At 39.4% G+C, this 22,865-nt stretch overlaps 1 protein-coding gene across 10 annotated transcripts in view; it reads left to right on the top strand.

Annotated features, from left to right (window-relative positions):
* ANK1 (ankyrin 1) overlaps positions 1 to 22,865 on the top strand; it is a 355,025-nt gene that overhangs the window by 189,605 nt on the left and 142,555 nt on the right. For 9 of the 10 annotated variants that reach the window (XM_033948942.1, XM_033948947.1, XM_033948950.1 and 6 more), the window contains 5 exons: positions 1,241 to 1,333; positions 1,664 to 1,736; positions 2,100 to 2,123; positions 16,880 to 16,976; positions 21,921 to 21,999. In XM_033948942.1, coding sequence (XP_033804833.1) covers positions 1,241 to 1,333; positions 1,664 to 1,736; positions 2,100 to 2,123; positions 16,880 to 16,976; positions 21,921 to 21,999 — 366 coding nt within the window. The remainder of the gene's footprint in view (positions 1 to 1,240; positions 1,334 to 1,663; positions 1,737 to 2,099; positions 2,124 to 16,879; positions 16,977 to 21,920; positions 22,000 to 22,865) is intronic. The other variant, XM_033948943.1, reaches the window with a different exon arrangement.

Raw genomic sequence — 22,865 nt, 5'->3', positions numbered from 1 at the left:
TAGAACCTTGGGAACCTCTCTTAGGGGCTTGGTTTTCCCCTTCCATTTACAGTGACTGCGCCAATGATGAACTTTGTCCTGTCCACTTATTTGCCAGGTCTACCCCTTTATTCATCAGCTACAATCTTATTCTGTACCCTTTACTTTTTAATGTAAAACAATTTTTATTGGTGAATCAACAGAAGAAACGAACAACTGGTACCTTCATAGAACCATATCAGAAACAAACCTTCTTTAGTAACTGGTTATTGCAGATTTCAAACCAACACAATCACCTCTCAAAACATTAATATAAACCCACATTTGTTATTTGTCACCATAAAACCAAACCCCAGAAACCAATGATTACCACATCCCACACCTCCAACCAAATGTATTACAATATCTCTCCTCTCCTTCCTTCCCCCACCAACCCTTCTCTTTTTTGTTGAAACATTTACATAATATCCAAACTATTCAAAGAAGAAGGGAATATGTGTAAAGCCAATGCCATTAAGGAAAGAAACATTCAAATATGTTATACAGACAGCCCAACAATCCCTCCCTACTATCTTCTAACTCCCTCCCCAAGTAAGTCCTCCTTTCACCACAGTAAAGAGAATTACTGTAGAACTAAATATTTTCACCAAATCAAAACATACAGCATAATGGTCCACAAAATTTGGAAATCTAAATCTTGCCTCCAATATCCTTTGGTTGGACATGGTACAGCTGTTTCCAAGCAAGGTATCTGTCCTGTTTTGAGAGCAGTCAAGCTTGACGTTATAAAAATATAATCCAGTTTACAATAGACCACATCCAGTGTGGGAACACTTACCAACCCTTCTCTTTTTAATGTAGTCAGCACTACAATATCATGCTTATTTCTCAATGTAGCAAGATAAAGGAAAGACTCTCCATTCAGAGGCTATGACTCAGAACTGCAGTCATAGAGTATGATCCCACTGTAGCTCCTTGTCAACCCTGGGCCTACAGCCACTGTAGTACCTCCTCCGTACTCTATTGAGATCGTTACTAGGATCTGATATGCTGAATAGCATCACTTTCTCCACCTTCTGAGATATATTGACTTGTCTCCTTACAGTGGAGAAGTCCACATTTTTGACCCACCAGCGTGACACTGTAAGGAAAACCTTGCCTAACTGTAGATACAGTATAGCATCCAAATAATGTCTTTGTGTGCAATGTGCTATCATCCACAAATAATGTACCTTGGGTTTATCTCTCTCATCTCTTTCAGAATGGTAGCACACCACTGGCTATTGCCCAGCGTCTTGGCTATATATCAGTAACGGATGTACTCAAAATAGTTACAGAGGAAACGAGCATCACAGTAAGTCTTTACAGAGAAACCTACTGCTTCCCCATCCCTAAAAACATCTCTTCTTACTCATTTCCTGCTTTTTGTCACAGGAGATGTCTCTTCAGAGACAGTTCTTCTGATATTTAATGCTCGTAAGAGTCATCTCTCCTGACAACCCATGCTTACTATCCCGGATGACTTCTCTACCAACATATCCCTTGCTCACCATCTCAGGAGACCTCTTTCTTGTCATACCCTTGCTTTCTATCCCAGGAGACACTTCTCCTGAGAGAATCTGTCTGTGTCTGGAGAGAAGCATGAAGTGGGGAGGATACCTTATGAATGTCTCTTCTTCCATAGTCTGTCAGTGAGAAGCACCGTATGAGCTTTCCTGAAACTGTGGATGAGATCCTAGATGTTTCTGAAGATGAAGGTAAGGGAAGATGTCTGTGATTAATAACGCTATCTCTGATGTTGCAATTATATTAGAATAACCAGGACATGCATGCATTTCACATTTCAAGGTGTTGGCACTTCCATTTGGCACCCTAAGGATCATGTTTCTGTCATATGAGTAGTGTTGAGGCCCAGACTCAGACTTGTGTCCTTGGTCCTAGCTTTGTGTTTGAGGAGGCATTGATTTCCCGAGTCAGTTCTTGTGATCTCTTTGAGAGGTGCCCATCAGCATCACTCATTGAGGCTTTAGCCTTGTCAGTATGCGTGACACAATGAAGCCATGACTTAGATCTTGTTGCTATGTGGCTTGGGTGATTAAATCTACTTTTTTACCTTCTAGGAACTTCTCGTGTCCCTGTAACGGGTATGGAATTATGTTTGTGTTCATCAGCTCCCTGAATCACTAACTCATGTTCCATTTCTCACTAGTCTCATGAACCCCAGTGTGGGCACTAAAATCGGAGACACTAGCGTCACATAACCATAAAGCCATTTTATTTTGCAGGTCTTTCTATTACTGTCTGTATCCATAGTGCTGTCTTTGTGGTAGCTGCATGCTTTCTAACTACTGCATCCCATTCTTGTCTACCCAAGATCACAACAGAAAAGAGGAATGCAGTTTAGAGCAAGGTCCCTATGTGTCCAACTTCACCCACATCTCTGTCCCCATATTCCAATAAACGTGACCTACACAACCATGAAATCAAAGGTGCACCCTAGCTCTTTGACTGAAAGAATACATACTCCACTTCGGATCCTTTCCAATTTCCTCATTACTGTGAAAAGAGGGAGAAAGTCTGAGGTTGTGTATTAGGTCCTTAGCTCATCTCAGCCTCTCCTGAAAGGACCATCCTCACCCAGGGTTAGTGGAGATTCCTTCCAGCTGTTCCCTAACACTCCTTCCTTCCTTCTTTCCCCCTTGATAGTTAATTTAAATGATACCCTGGAGCAAGTCCTTGGGACATACCCAGTCAGTCGAGTTTTCAAGATGTCTTCAATGAATATGCATGAGCCAGATTTGCATGTACTACCTCTCCTGTATGAATATCAAGCTCATGCATATGTATTCATTGCGGATATTCTCAAAACCAAGTGGCTGGGTATATCCCAAGGACCTGTGGTGTAACGTAAGAGGTGCCCGGGGTGGTAGCGCCCCTCATCTAAACCTCCCCCCCACACTCCTTCCCTGCTCCTGCCTGCCACGCAACCCCCTCTTCCCTTCTACCTCTAGTTGGTTGTTGCTTGCTGCGGTCAACAACGTGCTCCCCGCGACCCCATCAGCTCTCCCTCTGACATCACTTCTATGAGCGGCACCTGGAAATGACATCAGCGGAAGAGCCAACAGGGTCGCAAAGAACATGTTGTTGACCGCCGCGAGCAACAACTTCAACTAGAGGTATGGGGGGAAGGGAAGAGGGCACAGATATGGAGGGAAGGAATGGGAAGAGGCGGGGAGGGCGGAGAGGATTAGGGGTGCCAGCGCCGACCGGCCAAGGCAGACCACCCCCTCACCTCAACTAGAAATAAAGCCTTTTATTTTATTGCCCCACAATTATGGAATCATTCACCGTGGAAATTGTGGCTGGAAGTAGATATTAAAGCACGTGAAACTGCTGAAAACGTTCTATTTTCGTGAAGCATTTGGGGAAGGTTTTGTTTTATCAAAAATAATTCATCTATATTAGTGGGAATGTGTCTTTTCAATCACAATCCTGCAATATAAAATTGATACAAGAATGAATGTGTATATATCTTTATTTTGAATCCGTATAGGTCTGTCCTATTTGTAAACCGCTTGGACCTGTCGTAAGAACAAGCGGTATAACAAGTTTTAATAAAAACATAGAAAGACTCGCCTTTCTTGAGGTGGGGAGATCACCTAGTACAGTAAGAGACTTTTTGGTTTTCTCTAAGCTATTCAAGTTTCCAAGTTTATTTAATCTTTGATATACCGTTTATCAAAAGCATATCTAAACGGTTTACAATTATCAAGTATTATTTAAAAAAAATAGAGGGGGCAACAAAACATATAGACTTACTGGTACCAAAAGGAATAAGTGGAACATGGTGAGAGATTAAATACAATGAAAAAATAAAATCGTAAAAGGTAGGGAAGAGAGGGAGGGGCTTAGCACACCAAGATAGGGGTCGCTTCAAAAGAAGCGTTTCAAATCAGGGGAAATTGCACTTAAAACAACTGGTCACAGTGTTGTACATATTTTTCCTTGCTTTTGAAGGATAAAGTGGTAGTAATCACGGACACAGTTGTACTGTGACACTTCTGGTTGTACGTCCTCCTCAGGTACCCTCAGAGGCATTCTTTTTGTGAGAAGTGTTTAGGCTATTTTTGGCCCTTCTGAAGGTGAATTTACTCCTAACGTAGGCTACACAGCCAAAACACGGCCATGTCGAGTCTTCCTCTACATGGTGTCCTTACCAATAAAAAAAGACCGTTTTTTTAAGAAGCCTTCATCTTTGTTTGGAGGAACAGTTTTGTTATCTTGCCTCACCAATCTACTACAGTTCTTTAAAGGGGTGAATGAACATGTGGATAAAGGTGATCCAGTCGGTATTGTGTATCTGAATTTTCAAAAGGCAGTTGAGGGGGGCGTGGCTTGGACGCGAACTCTGACGGTTGGATGAGAGAGTAGCTCCGCATAAACAAGCTATATATATAAGAATACTACCAAAAAAATATATATATTTTAAAAAGAAAATACTGAAATATATCAGAACATGACTTCAAACAAACAAAATAAATCTGACTTGGGAGCCGGAGTATCTGGAACAGGTAGCAACAAGAGGTCGAAACCAGAACCGGGTACACCCTCTAAAGTACCGCTGCCGTCAGAAAAAAATCTCGACGTTATGGAAGAACTGAGACAAATAAAAGAGATTGTCTTAGATAGTAATAAAAAACTACAAAAAGCGATTGAAGAAGCCGCAATCCTTACAAAAAGAGTAGACATGACAGAAAACAGAATTTCTACATTGGAGGATAATTCAGAACAACTAAACATAGATATGAGATACAGCAAAACCATGTGGAAAGAGGTGACAGAAATTAAAAAAAATCTTGAAGATAGCCGGAATCGTGAGCGAAGGAACAATTTAAGAATTATTGGACTACCGGAAGGAGTGGAAAAAAACGATCCGATAGCCTTTCTGGAAAGATTTTTACCTAAAATATTACCATTAAAATTTAAAACAGAATTGGAAATCGAAAGAGCACATAGGATTCCAACACAAAGAAACAATACTCAAACGGGACCAAGGACTTTAATATTTAAACTTTTAAGACATCAACAAGCAATAGAAATATGTCAACTAGCCAAGGAAAACAAAAATCTAAAATGTCAAGACTCAAAAATACATATTGTACCAGACTTTGCAAAAGAAACAGCATCAAAAAGAAAACAATTCCTGGACATGAGACCCCAACTGAGATCCTTAGGAGCTAGGTTTGGTCTCCTTTATCCAGCGATAATGAAAGTTACTATCGCTAACAAAACCCAAAACTTTATGGCACCCAAAAAACTACAAGAATTTATGGACCAACTTGATCAACCAATGACAACTTAAAAACAATTGATGGCTACTTTTAATATTTATTTATTTACTTATATATACTCATATAGTAAATAAATCTTTCAATATACAAGAAAATTGAAAACATCGGTTAAAGATTCAAAACTCTCAGGACAACGGAAAATTTGCACGAGGACCGAATTAAAAATTTGAACAGCAAACAACGTTCTCAATAGGAAGCAAAGAAGAAATAAAAATCTAAAGAAATCCACATGATTCAATTCTAGAACTTTTAAACAAGAATAGACTTACATGTAAAACTCTTAACTGGACAGAGATCCATCTTGAAATGGTGACGAAGGAAGATTTTCTCTTTGACAAAAGAATAAGGGATGTGCTGATTGGTTAGAAACTATTGGGGGCGGAGTATAGAAAGAAAACAGAGCCATCCTTCAATCATAACATGATTGGTTTAATAGGGTGATTTCCTGTAAGAGGCGGTACTTCCGGCTAAACTTGCGTTTCAAATACAATAGATTGCGTTTCAATAGAAAATATATACAAAAAAATCTCAATCTGAAACGAAAGTTTACCGGATAAGTTTTTGAATTTACTTTATGGACTCTCTTATACCTCATAAATATTCCTCATATAAATATATATATATTCCTCATACAAAATATTTATAGTGGATAAATTTAAAATAACAAACTCTGATACTTTGGAATACAGTAATGGGAGAATGAATATCTTTTTAAATTAAAAATAGAAATATTTCATTTATCTATAAGAAAGGTTCTTAAAATCATATTATTATATAAAGAGTATATCATATGAACATAGAGGATGAACAATGTTTTATATTTAAGATTACAAAATGTTTTATCATATACAAAAATTTATATAATATGATGATATAATTTTATATATTATTTCATTTGGAATGAATCATCCTTATAAAAAAAAAAATATACAAATATGGATAAAATCTTTTAAATTAAGAAAGATCAAATTAATGAAAAATGTTTATGACTAAATTTTTTTTGTGTTAATTTGATTTAAAAATCTATTGATATATATAAAAAAATTGATAATAATTTAGATTTTTTTTTTTTTTTTTTATATATTAATTTGATTTAAAAATCTATTGATATATATAAAAAAAAAAAAAAAAATTGGTAGTAATTTAGATAATTTATTAATAGCTTGAGGGAGTTATTTAAATCTAACCTCAATCTGCGTATCCAAGTTTTCGTAATAAAAAGGGGAGGGAAGGGAGGGATGGGAGGGAATATAGGGGGGATATATAAGAAATGGATGAATAAGGGGAGGGAAAAGGATATAAAATATTTAAATTACTGGGAAAATTTTTTCTTAAAATCATTTATTGTTTACTATCTGAAAATTAAAAAAAAAAAAATATAAATGGATTTTAAAATAATGTCCTTAAATGTTAATGGTCTAAATCATATGATAAAAAGGAAAAAAGCTCTATCATTTTTAAAGAGGCAAAATTCAGATATATGCTTTATACAAGAGACCCACCTTTCACATATTGAATCTAATAAGCTGGAAGGAGGTTGGGTCAAACACTGTTTTTTCTCACCAGCTATAGGGAAAAAGGCAGGTGTTGCTATTCTAGTTAGTAAAAAATGTTCTGCTTCATTCAAATTAAAAGCTTCAGATACTCATGGAAGATGGGTAATAGTGGAAATGAATATGGGAAATACTACCATGATGTTGATTAATATATATGCCCCTAATTCGAACCAAAATGAATTTTTTAAAAACCTTCAACAACTGATCTTACCACTAGCTACTTCAAATCTAATAGTAGCAGGGGATTTCAATGCTGTAATGGATCCTTTATTAGATAAAAACCCAAGTAGAATTATGAAATCTATGGGATTAGAAAATTTGATACAATCTTGTGATTTAACAGATATTTGGAGAATACTTCATTTTAATGATCGGGAATTTTCCTTTTGTTCTCATGTTCACAATTCTTTTTCAAGAATAGATTATATATTTATTTCAAATCATCTAGCACAGCAAGTGACACAAGCAGCCATTGATCCTATTATTTTATCTGATCATGGTGGAGTATGGATAAAAATTAAAATTATTGATCAAAATAATAATAGACCAATTTGGAAGTTCGATAATACATTGTTGGCTGATCCAATTTTTTGTGAAAATCTTTTAATAAAAATGAAAGAATTTTTTCAAATTAATGATAAAGATGAGATTAATAGAGAAATTTTATGGGATGCTTTTAAAGCATCAATTAGAGGACAAATAATTTCCTATTCGGCTTTTCTCAAAAAACAAAATAAAAAACAATTTTTAATTTTAGAAAAAGAGATTAAAAATTTGGAAACAAAATTAATAGAAAAATGGGAATATTCAATTCAACAAGAATTATTAAAACTAAAAATTAAATATAATGAAATCTCATCTAAAATGATTAGAAAAGAATTATTTTCTCAGCAAACATTGTATTATGGTAACTCAAATAAGTCGGGAAGAATATTAGCAAACTATCTTAAAACAAAAAAAAGAAAAACAAAATTAATAGCTATAAAAGATGAAAATGGAGACACATTTACACAAATTGAACCTATATTAAAACAATTCCTAAAATTTTATAAATCTCTTTATTCTTCCGAGACTTATAAAAATAAAGAAAAAGATGGTTTAGAATTTTTGAAAATGTTAGAGGGTCCAAAAGTTCCTGAACATATAAAACGAAGTTTAGAAGAACCAATATCAATAAAAGAATTAGGAACAGCTTTGAAATCCCTTAGAGTTGGATCCGCTCCAGGTGGTGATGGATATACAGTTGAATTTTATAAAACATTTCAAAATTTTTTACTACCCTATTTACTAAATCTTTATCAATATCAACTTAATAAAGGTTGTATTAAAGGCACTATATCAGAATCTTTAACTATTGTTTTACCAAAACCTAATAAAGATCCCACTTTGGTCTCAAACTATAGGCCAATATCTTTAATAAATGTAGACGGAAAATTATTAGCAAAAATACTTGCGTTAAGATTGGCTAATGCTCTCCCCCACATTATAGGTATGCATCAAACAGGATTCGTTGCTCAAAGACATTCATCTCACAATACCAGATTAGCATTCCATATGCTAAATTTAACAAAGAAAATGAATGAACCTACTTTTGCTATTTCATTGGATGCAGAAAAGGCTTTCGATAGAATAGAATGGCCTTTTATGTATCAGGCAATGGAATGGTTTGGTATAGGTCCTGGATTCACACAAATGATAAAAACATTATATAGCTCCCCTTCTGCAAGATTATATATCAATAATACTTTTTCAGAAAAATTTAATCTACAGAGAGGAGTTAGACAAGGATGTCCCTTGTCTCCTTTACTGTTTGATATTGTTTTAGAACCCTTAATATTAGCTATCCAACAAATAAAGGAGATACAGGGTATACCTCATTCAGACAGAGAATATAAAATATCTGCTTATGCAGACGATTTATTATTATATTTGAGAAATCCAGAATCTACCATTCCATATCTACTTGAATTAATTGAGAAATTTGGAACTTTTTCAGGATATAAAATTAATTGGAATAAATCAGAAGTTCTTCCTCTAAATATATATTGTACAAAAGGTTTATTTGATACATTCTCTTTTGTTTGGAAGGAAGAATCTATTAAATATCTTGGAATTTGGATAACAAAAACAGTAGATGAAACAATGAAAATTAATGAAAAATGTCTAATACAGAAAGTGACAGAATTATGTGAGCAATGGAATCCTTTACATTTATCTTGGTGGGGAAGAGTACAAACAGTTAAAATGATGATTTTGCCTATAGTTTGCTATCAAATGGGAATGATACCAATTTTCTTTCAAGAATCTTTTTATACAAAATTAAATAGAATTTTGACAAAATTTATTTGGTTTAATAAAAAACCAAGAATTGCTTTAGTGTCGCTGCAAAAACCAATTAAGGAGGGAGGGGTAAATTTTCCCAACTTTTATAGGTATCATCAAGCCTATATTTTACAACATGGTATGTATTGGATCCTCCCAGAACCCACTGATAATATTCCAGACTGGTTTTGGCTGGAATGGAGACTTATATTTCCATTACGTCTTAGTCATGTAATTAGTATCAAAATGCCAAAGTTATACAAAGATCATAAAATATTTATGGATACCTGGAAAACTCTAAGATACATAAGTAATCTAACTCAAATTCCAATTAATAAATCAACTACTCAAACAATATGGCTAAACCCCAAGATCAAAATTGGCGGTTTTAAAGTCATCTGGAAACATTGGATGATAGCAGGTATTCGTATTTTGGATGATGTGATAAAAAATGACAAATTGCTGGAGTTTTCACAATTGCAACATAAATTTGGTCTTAATAAAACACAATATTTTAAATGGTTTCAATTGAAGCAATCTATTCAGGAAGGGTTCCCTGAATGGAAAAACCTTGCTAAATATCACAGTTTAGAATTCTTATGTTTCCAGATGGACTCAATAGGACATAAAGCCGCACAGTGGTATAAATTAATATCTGGATTTATAAATAAAAAACCAAAAAATGCTCTTAGAGACATTTGGAGCATTGAGATAAAACAACAAATTAGTGCATCTCAATGGCCACGACTTTGGTCTTGGAGGCTAAAATGTACGGTATCAGCATCTATGAGACAAACTTGGTTTTTTCTTCTTCATAGAACATTTTGGACCCCTACACGTTTACATAGAATAGATAGCTCTAAATCCAATAGATGCTGGCACTGTCATGTTGAAATTGGGACATTAGATCATCTTTTATTCTTTTGTCCATTTATCTTATCATTTTGGAAATCAATTTGGCCCCAAATTAATAGAATATTAGAAAATCCAGTAGCCTTGACATATGATACTATATTATTTGGAACAACCATGAGAGCAAAGAGCCAAATCTCATCAAGTAATAACAAACTTTTATTTATCCTAACTGGAATAGCAATACAACAAATCACATTTAATTGGAAACAACATGATAGATTGAATTATATGTTCTGGTGGAATTCAGTATGCCATATATATAAAATGGAACTCGCTATTGCAACACATAAAGGATATATGAATAAATTTCAAAAAATATGGGGACCATTAAAAGATTTTTGCAAAGAATGATAAATTGTCTCATGAATAAAATTTGGAAAAATCTGAAGACCGTTAACAGATTTCTTTAATGGATGATTAACTTTTCCCATGATAAGACATTTGAATAGAGGGGAATGGGGTGGGCTTTTAATTCTGATTATTATATAATAATTAATATATGAACGAATTACAATAAAAAAATTGATTTATGTATTAATGATTGGGAGGGAGGGAGGGAAAGGGGATTATTATATCTAATAAGAATTATATAAATTTTGATTTCTTGCATAATATTATAACTTTATATAATATTAAATTTCTAATGAAATGTTAAATTTGATATTAATATATGAGTTAATCAAGTGTGTATATTCAAATTTCTAATGAGTTTATTGAAACACTTGTTGTAACATAAGAAAATGAATAAAGATTTTAAAAACAAAAGGCAGTTGAGAAAGTGCCTCATGAAAGACTTCTGAGGAAATTAGAAAGTCATGGGATAGGAGGTAATGTCCTATTATGGATTAAGAACTGGTTGATAGAAAGCAGAGAGTAGGGTTAAATGGTCAATATTCTCAATGTAGAGGGGTAAATAGTGAGGTTTCCCAGGAGTCTTTGCTGGAACCACTGCTTTTTAACACATTTATCAATGAATGAGCTAGAGATGGGAATAACTAATCAGATAATTAACCCCCTTCTTTACAAAAGTTTTTTTTAGCGCCGGCTGGGGCGGTAACAGCTCGGACACTCAGAGGAATTCTGTGAGTGTTGCAGCTGTTACTGCGGTGGCCTGCACTAAAAACGCTAGCATGGCTTTGTAAAGGAGGGGGGTAAATTTGAAGTTGCACAAAGTTGTTAAATTGCAGGAGGATTAAGAAAAATTGCAAGAGATCTAAAGCAGTGGTTCCCAACCCTGTCCTGTGGGATACACTCCATCTCTTGTAGATTTTCACAATTCTCTTGCGATTTAACAACTTTGAACAACTTTGTATCATCAACAAATTTAATTATCTCACTAGTTATTCCTATCTTTAGATCAGTGGTTCCCAACCCTGTCCTGGGGGACCTCCAGGCTAGTCGGGTTTTCAGGATATCCCTAACGAATATGCATGAGAGCGATCTGCATATAATGGAGGTGCCAGGCATGCAAATCTGCTCCATGCATATTCATTAGGGCTATCCTGAAAACCCGACTAGCCTGGAGGTCCCCCAGGACAGGGTTGGGAACCACTGATCTAAAGATAGGAATAACTAGTGAGATAATTAAATTTGTTGATGATACAAAGTTGTTCAAAGTTGTTAAATCGCAAGAGAATTGTGAAAATCTACAAGAGATGGAGTGTATCTAGATTTTCAGAAAGCGTTTGGCAAAGTTTCTCATGAGAGTCATGGGATAGGAAGCAATGTTAAGTTGTGGATTAGGAATTGGTTATTGGACAGAAAAGAGAGGGAAGGGTTACATGGCCATTTTTCTCAATGGAGGAGGGTAAATAGTGGTGTGCCACAGGGATCTGTACTGCGATTGGTGCTATTTAACTTATTTATAAATGAACTGGAAATTGGAAAGACAAGTGAGGTGATTATTTATTTATTTATTTAAAAATTCTATTACCCACAGCATCCTGCAGGCAGATCTTAAGAAATTGGAAGACTGAGCATTCAAATGGCAGATGAAATTTATTATGGACATATGCAAAGTGATGCACATTGGGAAGAATAACCCAAATCATAGTTACCGTATGCTAGGGTCCACTTTAGGGGGTCTGTGCCCAAGAAAAAGATCTGGATGTCATTGTAGACAATACTCTGAAACCTTCCGCCTAATGTGCGATGGCAGCCAAAAATGCAAACAAGATGCTAAGAAAAGGGATGGTAAACAAGACTAAGCATGTAATAATGGCTCTGTATTGCTCCACAGTGCAACCTTACCTAAAATATTGCATTCAGTTCTGGTCACTGTGTCTCAAAAAAGATGTAGCAGATTTAGTAAAGGTTCAAAGAGCGACCAAGATGATAAAGGGGATGGAACTCTCGTATGAGGAAAGACTAAAAAGGTTAGGGCTCTTCAGCTTGGTAAAGAGACGGCTGAGGGGAGATATGATTGTAGTCTACAAAATCCTGAGTGATGTAGAACGGGTACAAGTGGATTGATTTTTTTTTTTTTTTTTTACTCTGTCAAAAATTACAAAGACTAGGAGACACTCGATGAAGTTTCAGGGAAATACTTTTAAAACCAATAGGAGGAAATATATTTTTCACTCAAGTTTCAAGTTTCAAGTTTATTGGCTTTTAATATACCGACCATCAGCAAGTATCTGGCCGGTTTACAATAAAAAAAATTTGAAGGAAAAATAAATAGATAGTTTAAAAATAATCGAAGTGTACACTGAGGACATTAACTAGACAAACTTGAAGGTGAGGGAAAATGGGAAGGATGGGGGGAAAGTTACACGTTAAAAGAAGAAAGGAGAAAGAGGGAAGAGGGTAAAACAAATAGGGTGGGATCGCTTTATAAAAGCGGTTGGTTAAATACGAAAAGGAAGAAAAAAGATGAAGAATAGAGATAAGGAGAGAAGGAAAAAAGAAACTATATGTATGTAAAGGAAAAACTAAATACAGGAAAAAGCATCGCTAAATAAGAAGGTCTTCAAACTTATCTTAAATTTGTCGAGTTGATTTTCGGATCGGAGTAGCTGTGGCAGAGCATTCCACAAGGTGGGAGCTACTACTGCAAAGTTTATTTTCCTAGTGTAGAAAAAATCTTTTGTAGTAGGAATTGACAAGAGTTTCTGATCTGCTGACCTTAGGAGACGTATTGAGCGGTGTGGGATGAGGAGCTTGTCTAGGTATGAGGGCAGGTGAGAAAGTCTGATTTTAAAAGTAAGCAGAATGGTTTTATAAGTGATACGGTGTGCAATGGGGAGCCAGTGTGCTTCCTTCAGAAGAGGGGTAACATGGTCAAATTTCCTGGCTTTATAGATGAGTTTTATTGCTGTGTTTTGAATTAGTTGTAAACGTCGAATTTCTTTTTGAGGAAGTCCGTTGTAAAGAGAGTTGCAATGTGTTCCAGAGAATAGTTAAGCTCTGGAACACATTGCCAGAGGTTGTGGTAAGAGTGGTTAACGTAGCTGGTCTTAAAAAAGGTTTAGACAAGTTTCTAGAGGAAAAGTCCATAGTCTGCTATTGAGACACTGCTTGCCCCGGATCAGTGGCATGGAATGCTGCTACTATTTGGGTTTTTGCCAGGTACTTGTGACTTGGATTGGCCACTGTGAAGATGGGATACTAGGCTAGATGGACTTTTGTTCTGACCCAGTATGGCTATTATGTTCTTATGATCTTGGGAGACTGGGCGTCAAAATGTCAGATGATGTGTAATGTGAACAATTGCAAAGTGATGCATGTGGGAAAGAAGATCTTAACTATAGATGCATGATGCAGGATTCCATGTTAGGAATCACTGCCAAAGAAAAGGATCTAGATTTCATGATTGAGGATAAGTGTGGCAGCAGCTAAAAAAAGCAAATAGAGTGCAAGGAATTATCAGGAAAGGAAAGGAATGGAAAACAAAGTGACAATGTTATTGTGTCTTTGTATTGTTCTGGTGAGGCCGCATCTGGTCGCCGCATCTCAAAAAAGATATGGTGAAATTAGAAAAGATACAGAGAAGGGCGACAAAAATGATAAAATAAATGGGATGACTTCCTTATGAGGAAAGGCTAAAGCAGCTAGGACTCTTCAGCCTGCAGAAGAGATGGCTAAGGGGGAGATATGATAGAGGTCTATAAAATACTGAGTGGAGCGGAATGAGTAGATGTGAATCGCTTGTTTACTCTTTCCAAAAATACTAGGACTAGGGGGCATGCAATGAAATTATTAAGTAGTAGATTTAAAAATAAACTGGAGAAATATTTCTTCACTCAACAAGTAATTAAATTCTGGAATTCATTGCTGGAGAATGTAGTAAAAGCAGTTAGCTTAGCGGGGTTTAAAAAATGTTTGGATAATTTCCTAAAAGAGAAGTTCATAAGCCATTATTAAGATGGATGTGGGGAAGCCCACTGCTTATTTTAAGTAGCATAAATATGTTTTACTCTTTTAGATCTTGCCAGGTTCTTGGGACCTGGGATGGTCACTATTGGAAACAGGATACTGGACTTGATGGACCTTTGGTCTGTCCCAGTATGGCAGCTGTTATGTTCTTATACCCACTGGTTGTTTCTCATCTCCTTTTGCAACCCAGCTCTTCATGTGTACCTTTCAGCAATCACCGATATAACATGAAGAGAATGAAATCCATTCATTAGAAATTATTGTTTCATAAATAAAGCTGTTTCTGTAGGATCTGGGGATAGGAAAGATCAGAGGGTTCTGGAAAAGTGTAACAAAGAAGACTGGGGAGCCATGAGTGGTCCTGGGTGAACTTGAGCCCATCCAGTTTTGCCTCAGGCCCACCAGCAGCCAGACACGCCGGTCATGAACTGGCAGGGATTCCGAGGCTCCACCAGCTGAAGAAACTAGGAGCCACCTGGATTCTGCCAAATCTTGGCAGTTAGCAGTATCAGGTCAAGCTACTGATGCCGGTATCAGAAACCTGCTCAGTTCTCCCATATGCTCGCAATGTGCTGCTGACAAATGCCATGATGTGTCAAGACTCCGGGTGGCTCCAGACTTCTTCAGCTAGTGGAGCTAGGGGATCCCTGCTAGCCAAGGTGGTTTAAATTTAAAATTATTTTTTTTTTTGGGGGGAAGCAAGCAAAAGTGAAGGGGATGGATGCTCACCTAAACCAACTATTGGCCCACCCAAAAATTTGGCTCTGACTATTACACACACACACTTACTTTTACTAAGCTGCGGTAGAGTTTTCTACTGCAGCCCAGAGCCCTAAATGCTCCGCCACTCATAGGAATTTTATGAGCATCAGAACATTTAGTGTTCCGGGCCACGGTAGAAACCTCTACCATGGCTTAGTAAAAAGGGGGGCTAAATAAGAAAATATAGTAAAATGCTGAAACAAAGAGAGAAAGGATTGAATATATTTTAGCTAATGGAAACGATAGAAATGGTTTTATTGTCTGAAACAGAACATGTTAGATTCTAGAGAACCAGCTTTCAGGTGCTTTTCTGAAGATCTCAGCACATGTTGTAACTAACATCACCAGGCTCAATATTTAAAAGCATGTATCCAGAAAAATAGTACCTGCTATCCAGATAAGTGCTGCTGGCCGGGTCTATCCAATGGTTTATCTGGACAAGTGCTGCTGGCAGAGGGTTTCTAGTGATTTTTCCAGATAAGTGCTGTTGGCTGGGTCTAGCCAATGATTTTCAAAGGCAATTTTCAGATATTGCTACTGAAAATCATTATGGACTGCTCCGGCACTATCCAAACGGTGCTGGAGCATAGCATTGTTGTTACAGAGAAATGAAGGGGCTTGATGGTTAGAACAACGTGTGCTTAGAATGCAGACATGCTTTTCCTATGAAAATAAATGGTATAACATTTTCATAGAGGAGACTCCCACACATATTTTGTTGGTCATTTACTAATAGTTAACGCAGTAACTGTGCCAGTCCTGTGGCAGATAATGCACTATAATGACATTAGCACCCACTGTTAGTAAATGACCCCTCTTTGTGGACCAAAGAACTAATTATCTCCTTTCAGTTGAGCATTTCTGGATTGATGTTTATAATTTAATAATACCAGCATGGTAAGCCTTCATATAATACACATGATTAAAAAAAATTATAGTGAAGTGTATCTATAACATTTAAAGATCATTGTTTACTGTTAGTTATACATCAAGTCTAGAAAATCCAGCAAAATTCACAAGACGATCACGGTCAACCCTCTTGCTCCTTCTAACACTCAGCACTAAAGCATCCACTCCCAAGCCAACCAGTCTTCCTCTTCATTCCTTCCTACTTTCTCTGATGGTCCCTGCTTATCTCTGTGGCCCCTGTGTCTTCTGCTCCTCACTGCACCATGGCTTTCCATGCATGGCTGTGCCATGAGGGGAGCATTTCCGCAGTAGGGTGCCTCTGTGTAGAGTGGATGTGCTGTAAGAGAAGCCCCTGCTATGTGGTGACAGACAGACAACATCCTCCCTTAGGCCCAGAACTTTCAAACTGTAGAGTTTCTAGAAGCCACTTAGGTTGCTGAACATCCTACTTCACTCAAATTTTGCTTCCACCTTTATATAACCCTCTTCCCCCATCCTCCAAATCCAGAATTGTGGATCTAAGGGTGAATAGAATCTCCCTTCATGGGTAACATGGTTTCAGCAGAACCATGATATAAGATCAGTCATTCCCCTTTATCCCTTTCCTCAGGGACTGCACTGCCACTGGTAGAGAGAGTGTGTCCTTCTGTCTATCTATCTGTTTCTTTATCTTTCTAGTCTGCTATTATCTTCAAATTGTGTTGGTTTCAGGAGAAGACCTGCTTGGACCTTCCCATGAGAGACAAGAATCCCAAGAGCGAGATGAAGAGAAGGAAATGCTGGACTTTGTACCTAAACTGGACCAAGTGTAAGATGCTGAAAGGGTCATAGGCATCCAGCACATGATTCATAAAAGGGAAAGACTGTATCTCAGACCCAGAGGGACTCGTGGTACACAAGGAGGGCAGGATCTATGCATAAGCAAACTAGGCAAATGCCTAAGATACAGGTCAAGAAGGGGACTGCATACTTGCTGTGTCTCCTGCATAAAAACGATAGATGTGGGAAACTAGGGATTAGAGGGGTTGTCGACCATTGGCAGAACCTGTAAATCAATATAATTTCCAGGAATCTAACAATCTGCATACCAGCATGCTCTGCTCCTCTCTTCCCCTTTCAATGGCTCCAGTCCCTCCAGGCTTCTGAATCCTAATCTTCCCTCATTGCTTGCATGCATGCATCTCTTCCCCCTCCCATCCCTTCTGCACAGATCTCCACTCCCCCCTGTAGCCCCTTCTTCCAGCTCTTCTGCAGGGGCTATGCTTAAGTACACGTCTCCCTTGGTATTTGTGGGGGATAGGAGCAGAGCCGAACCACGAATGGAGAAAAATCTCAAATAACTTCTCGTCCGCCCCCCCCCCCCGCCTCCCTCCCGCCTTCCGCCCCCCCCCCCCCCCGGTATCCTGGCCTTACATGGTGGTCTAGCAGGCTTTTGGGGAAGGAGTGATGTTCCTGTGCTCCTGCCCTGTGCATATCACCAATTGGAAATGACTGCCGTGAGTTCCCGTAGTCTCTCGAGACTATGACGGGAACTCACGGCAGCCATTTCCTATTGGCGATCTACACAGGGCAGGAGCATAGGAAGACTGCTCCTGCCCCGAAAGCCCGCTAGACCACCAGGTAAGGCCGTGATGCCGGGAGGAAGGCTGGAGGGAGGCGGGAACATTCAAAACTATGATGTTTTTCCCCTTCCCCCCCAAAAAAAATTGCGAATATGTGAAACCGCGAGTGTCGAAGCCACAAATGGGGAGGGGGAAGTGTAAAGTTACTAATCAGTGTGAACTCGCAGGCTGCCTAGTGGTCCTTCCTGCTTACAAGCAGAAGAATGGGGTGGGCCTTCAGGGAATGACTTTGCCAATATTTTGTCTTACAATGCATCAGCAACCAGAGAGTTTGGAGGCCTGGGCTGGAGATTGGTTTGTGTGGCCCCCAACCACAATTCCCTTCTGCTGTCCCGTCTACTGCTACTGGTGCAGCTTTTCAAATCCATGTTTAAGGTGAATTACAAACTTGGCTACAGTTGGAATGTCCATGCCTAAGCCCCACCCCCAGGCTCTCATAGTTCTACCCAGCCCCACCCTGTTCCGCCCCCCAGCCCTACCCCCTCAACCTGTTCTCGTATTCGGAACCGCGTCAGGAGGCGTGTGCGCAGGTGTGATGCGATGACATCACACGCCTGTGTGTGATGTCACTGCATTGCGTCCGCACATGTGCAGATGCCCTCCCAATGCTTTCCCGAGCTGGAAGATTTTCAAACCCCAGACAAAATGTCTTTTTAGAGGACTGTCCGCGTGCCCGGAGGGCTTTCCAAAAACCCGGCAGTTTGTCTGGGTTTTGAAAGTCCCCGAGCTGGGGCCCGTTCTGGAAGCATGTGATGATGTCACATGCATGTGCATGACATTGTTGCATCGACGCATGCACAGAGGCCTTCCAGACCTCGGGAAGGAGACAGGCGGTTCAGCTGGGGGCGGGGCTGGGGGACTGAATGGAGTGGAGCTGGAAGCAGAGCTAAGCGAGGCTGGGGCAGAACCAGGTGTCCTCTGTGTTTTTCAAAGAGGAAATCTGGCAACCCTAGCCAGAGTTTCCTTTGAGCCCTGATCCTTCTCCTCAGCCTAGCAATGGCACCAATAGCAAGAAGTTAATGTGGGGCCTGTGAGCAAGTGTTTCCTCACAGGCCCTGTGGCAGCCCCTTCCTCTCCTCCGGAAGAGCTTCCTACTAAGGAAATCTGTTGCGTGTTCTCTTTCCCAATGCCAATAAATCACTACCGGTACATCTCCCTGGCTTTTGTTTGCTGGGTGTCTCTCTGCTTTCCTCCCCTCCATCAGCTGCCTTCAGTGATTCCCAAATCCTGGGATCACAGAGAGCTATCTGCTAAAGATCCTCCCATCCTGTTTCCCCCTACCCAGCAGCCTGTTGTCACAACAGAAACAGGGTGGGGTTGGAGTAATATAGATCTGCCAAGCCTCCTACTTTCAGCTGGAGACTCCCACTTTTGCAGGTCTTCTACCGTCCCCCCCCCCCCCTCGCAAGTCAACCATGATCTCCCACTGTAGCAGAAAACGCTTCCTGAAACCTTATTTCCTGCTGTCACTAATCCTGTGACAGCAGAGAAGACAGTGGGAAAGGGCAATGAGCAATCCGCCAGAGCCAGCAGGGTAAAATTAAATCTTCTTTATTTCAATCCAGTTTTTTTTCCTGGACATGCGTGCCCCGTATCGATTCAATTTGGATTTGTTCATCTGCAAAAGCGTTGTGTGAAGCCTGAGATACAGTGACCCCTGATGCAGGCGTTTGTGTTCGCCGAAACATAGTACTATGTTGGGTCCGTATTACTGTACGTCCTAGATCAGGGGTGCCCAATAGGTCGATCGCGATCGATCAGTAGCTCGCCAAGGCAAAGCGAGTCGATCATCCAGGACTCACTTTGCCTTGGCGATCTATCGGGCCGATCAGTCTTCCTCTCCCCAACGTCAATTCTGCCATCGGAGAGGAAGTTCGGGCCAGCCAATCGCTGCCTGGCTGGGTGGAACTTCCTCTCCGACGGCAGAATTGACGTCGGGGAGAGGAATACTGGTCGGCCCGAAGCAGGGAGAGCATGGGGCGGTGTTGGCGTCGGCTTTGGGGCCTGTTATCCATTGGTGGCGTTTGGGTCCTGTTCCCCCGATGACATTGGCAGTGGCTTGGGGAAGGGCAGGGAGAAAGAAAGAAAGGGGGCAGGCAGAGAAACAGAAGGAAAGAAGAGAAACAGAAAAAAAAGAAAGGGGGCATGAAGAGAGAAAGAAAGAAAGGTCAGGGAGAGAAGAAGAAAAAGTTGGGGGAGGGAATGAGGTGTGGAGGAGAGGAAGCATACAGGCTGAAAGAAAGATTGGATGCACAGTCAGAAGAAGAAAGTGCAACCAGAGACTCATGAAATCACCAGACAAGGTAGGAAAAATGATTTTATTTTAAATTTAGTGATCAAAATGTGTCTGAATTTATATCTGCTGTCTATATTTTACAATATGGTCCCCTTTTACTAAACCGCAATAGTGGTTTTTAGCGCAGGGAGCCTATGAGCGGCGAGAGCAGCGCTGGGCATTCAGCGCAGCTCCCTGTGCTAAAAACAGCTATTGTGGTTTAGTAAAAAGGGAGGGGGGGTATTTGTCTATTTTTGTATGGTTGTTACTGAGGTGACAGTGCAGAGTCATCTGCTTTGACCTCTTTGAAAAAAACCCGGAATAGGAATGATAATTAACAATTCTATGCGTACAGTGTGCATTGTGTTTTTTTTTTTTATTTTATTGTTGGTAGATCATTTTGACTTGGTCATTTTAAAAGTAGCTCACGAGTCAAAAAAGTGTAGGCACCCCTGTCCTAGATTGTAATAAAGAAGATTTGATTTTACCTTACTGGCTTTGGCGGATTGCTCATTGTCTGTTCCCGCTGTACTGTGCCCATGGGTTCCCATCCTGTTGGACTCCTTGGTGGCATTTGGACTAATCCTGTGACAGCAGGAGATGGCATTTCATAAAGTGTTTCCTGCTACTTCAGGATGGGGAGGGTCACTCCTTTTGCCGCTGGCTGCCAATCAACTGTGCCAGAGGCGGAGCAATGGACGGAGTGGGGCAGATGGGGCAGACTCTGATCTGAGCAGGTTGGCCCCCCCCATGGCCGCTCTGGTAGTAATGGAGCGGACACATCAGAACAACAACAACAAAAAAAAAAAAAGGACTTATTTCCAAACGCAAATATGGACTTTGCAGGTTTTGAAAATAAGCCCTTCAGTTTATTTATTTAATTTTCTATACTGTTCTCCCAGGGGATCTCAGAACGGTTTTACATGAATTTATTCAGGTACTCAAGCATTTTTCCCTGTCTGTCCCATGGGCTCACAATCTAGCTAATATACCTGGGGCAAGGGGGGGATTAAGTGACTTGCCCAGGGTCACAGGGAGCAGCGTGTGTCAGGGTACCGAGGCTGCACCTCCAACTCCCAGTTGCCCCGTTCTAGTCCCTTTCCTATGTGTTTTTAATGTCAGCTCTGTGTCATTACTTTACAGTAATGTATATTTGTGTTGTTATTACATGGTGTTTATTGTAATAGTGTTACCTTTGTGTTGTTTTCTGCAATCCAAAGAAAGTGCAAATGGTGAACATTTGTGATTATCTTACTGCAAACAAGCAGTGAGCATCTGCGAAGCATGTCACAGGCAGTAAGCACCGGCTGAAAATGCTACTGCTGTAATATGTATTACCGATGCACACGGCCTGGGCATTCCCTTTCAGAAGTCATTCTTACTGCTTCTGCATTTTCTCAACTCTTTTGAGGTTATTTTGGTGTAAGCTTTATTAGCATCAGAAAGGAGGTGTGGGTTAATGGTAAACACATAAGTTTCCAAATCAGGAGGGCTCCTGGGATACTGCAAGTAGCATTTATCCTTTTATTCTGCGCACCCCCTCCCTATAGGGTGCTGCTGAGTTAGGGGAGGCTGCAGGTGTGTTTCTAATCTGTGAGGAAAATAACTGCTATATAATTATTAGCTGCTCTAGAATGATCTTATCAAATATTTAAGTTCTGGCACTAAATCTTTATCCTGTATTATCCTTCTTCCGATTTGCCCCTGAAATAGAGCTAAAATGCATTATTTCCACTTGTTGATGTGTTATAAACCTACCATTCTCCACGTTGCATGCTGCTGCTTCAGTTTAGGCCTTTTTTTTTTTCTTGTGCTGAGTCACCTCTTCTGATTGCCTGTCTTTGATTTTGAGCAGGGTGGAATCAGCAGCCATCCCCAGAATCCCGTGTGTCACACCAGAGATAGTAGCAATCAAGCCAGAGGAGCGAGAGCAGGTACACTGTGCACTCTGCGGTCTTACCATGTTACTCCCTGTGCTCCTGTTCCCTCTTTTTCTCATGAGCTATAATCCTTTCCCCTATTGTCACTCCACAATGTCTTTCATCATCCCCTATAAATACTGAAGTTCTACTCTCTAATACTCTGCTATACCCTGAGTTTCATCAGGGCTGGTCTTAGCAATTATGAGGGTCTGTGCAGACCAGTTCATTGAGGCACCCCTGGCTCCACCCATTAAAGACAAAATCTTAATTTTGCTTTGTTTTGTTATTGCGTTTTTGTTTTTTTACCATGCAAAAATTTGTATTCCAACAAAATTTGCCATATCTGACTTCATACAACAAAATCAAGCCATGCAATTTGTTCTTTTTTAAAATGTCAGAAATATATTTTTCACATTTTTATTAGTTGGCTAGGCTGGGGTGTCACCTAACGTCAGAGGCAAAGTCAAGCAGTACAATAAGCTCTCTTGGACCTTCAAATAATAAATTTATTATCACTGGCAGGAATCATAATTTTGCCAATTATCCTCCTTTTAACAGGAAAGCTACTCATTCAAATAAAAATGGCTGGCTATTATTTTTAATTCCTAGAATTCTAGAAACAGGAAGGTAACTCATTTAGAAATCCCCAAGATGTACCCTCTCTGCCTCCTCCCTCTGCCCCCTCCCCCCAGGTCTACCTTCACCTCTCTGGGTCTGATATCTCTGCCTCCCCATTCTATGATCAAACATCTCTGTCCCCTCCTTCTCTAAGGTCCAAAGATCTCTCCCTCCTGGTCCACTATCTCCTTGGTCCAACAACTCTGTCCCCTCCTTTTCTAGAGTTCAACACCTCTTTCTCCATCCTTTCAATTCTGGAT

Source organism: Geotrypetes seraphini, chromosome 6 (assembly GCF_902459505.1).
Source record: "Geotrypetes seraphini chromosome 6, aGeoSer1.1, whole genome shotgun sequence".
Classification (NCBI taxonomy): domain Eukaryota; kingdom Metazoa; phylum Chordata; class Amphibia; order Gymnophiona; family Dermophiidae; genus Geotrypetes; species Geotrypetes seraphini.
Note: the sequence above shows the minus strand (reverse complement) of the source record. Positions and strands in the feature narration are given on the sequence as shown.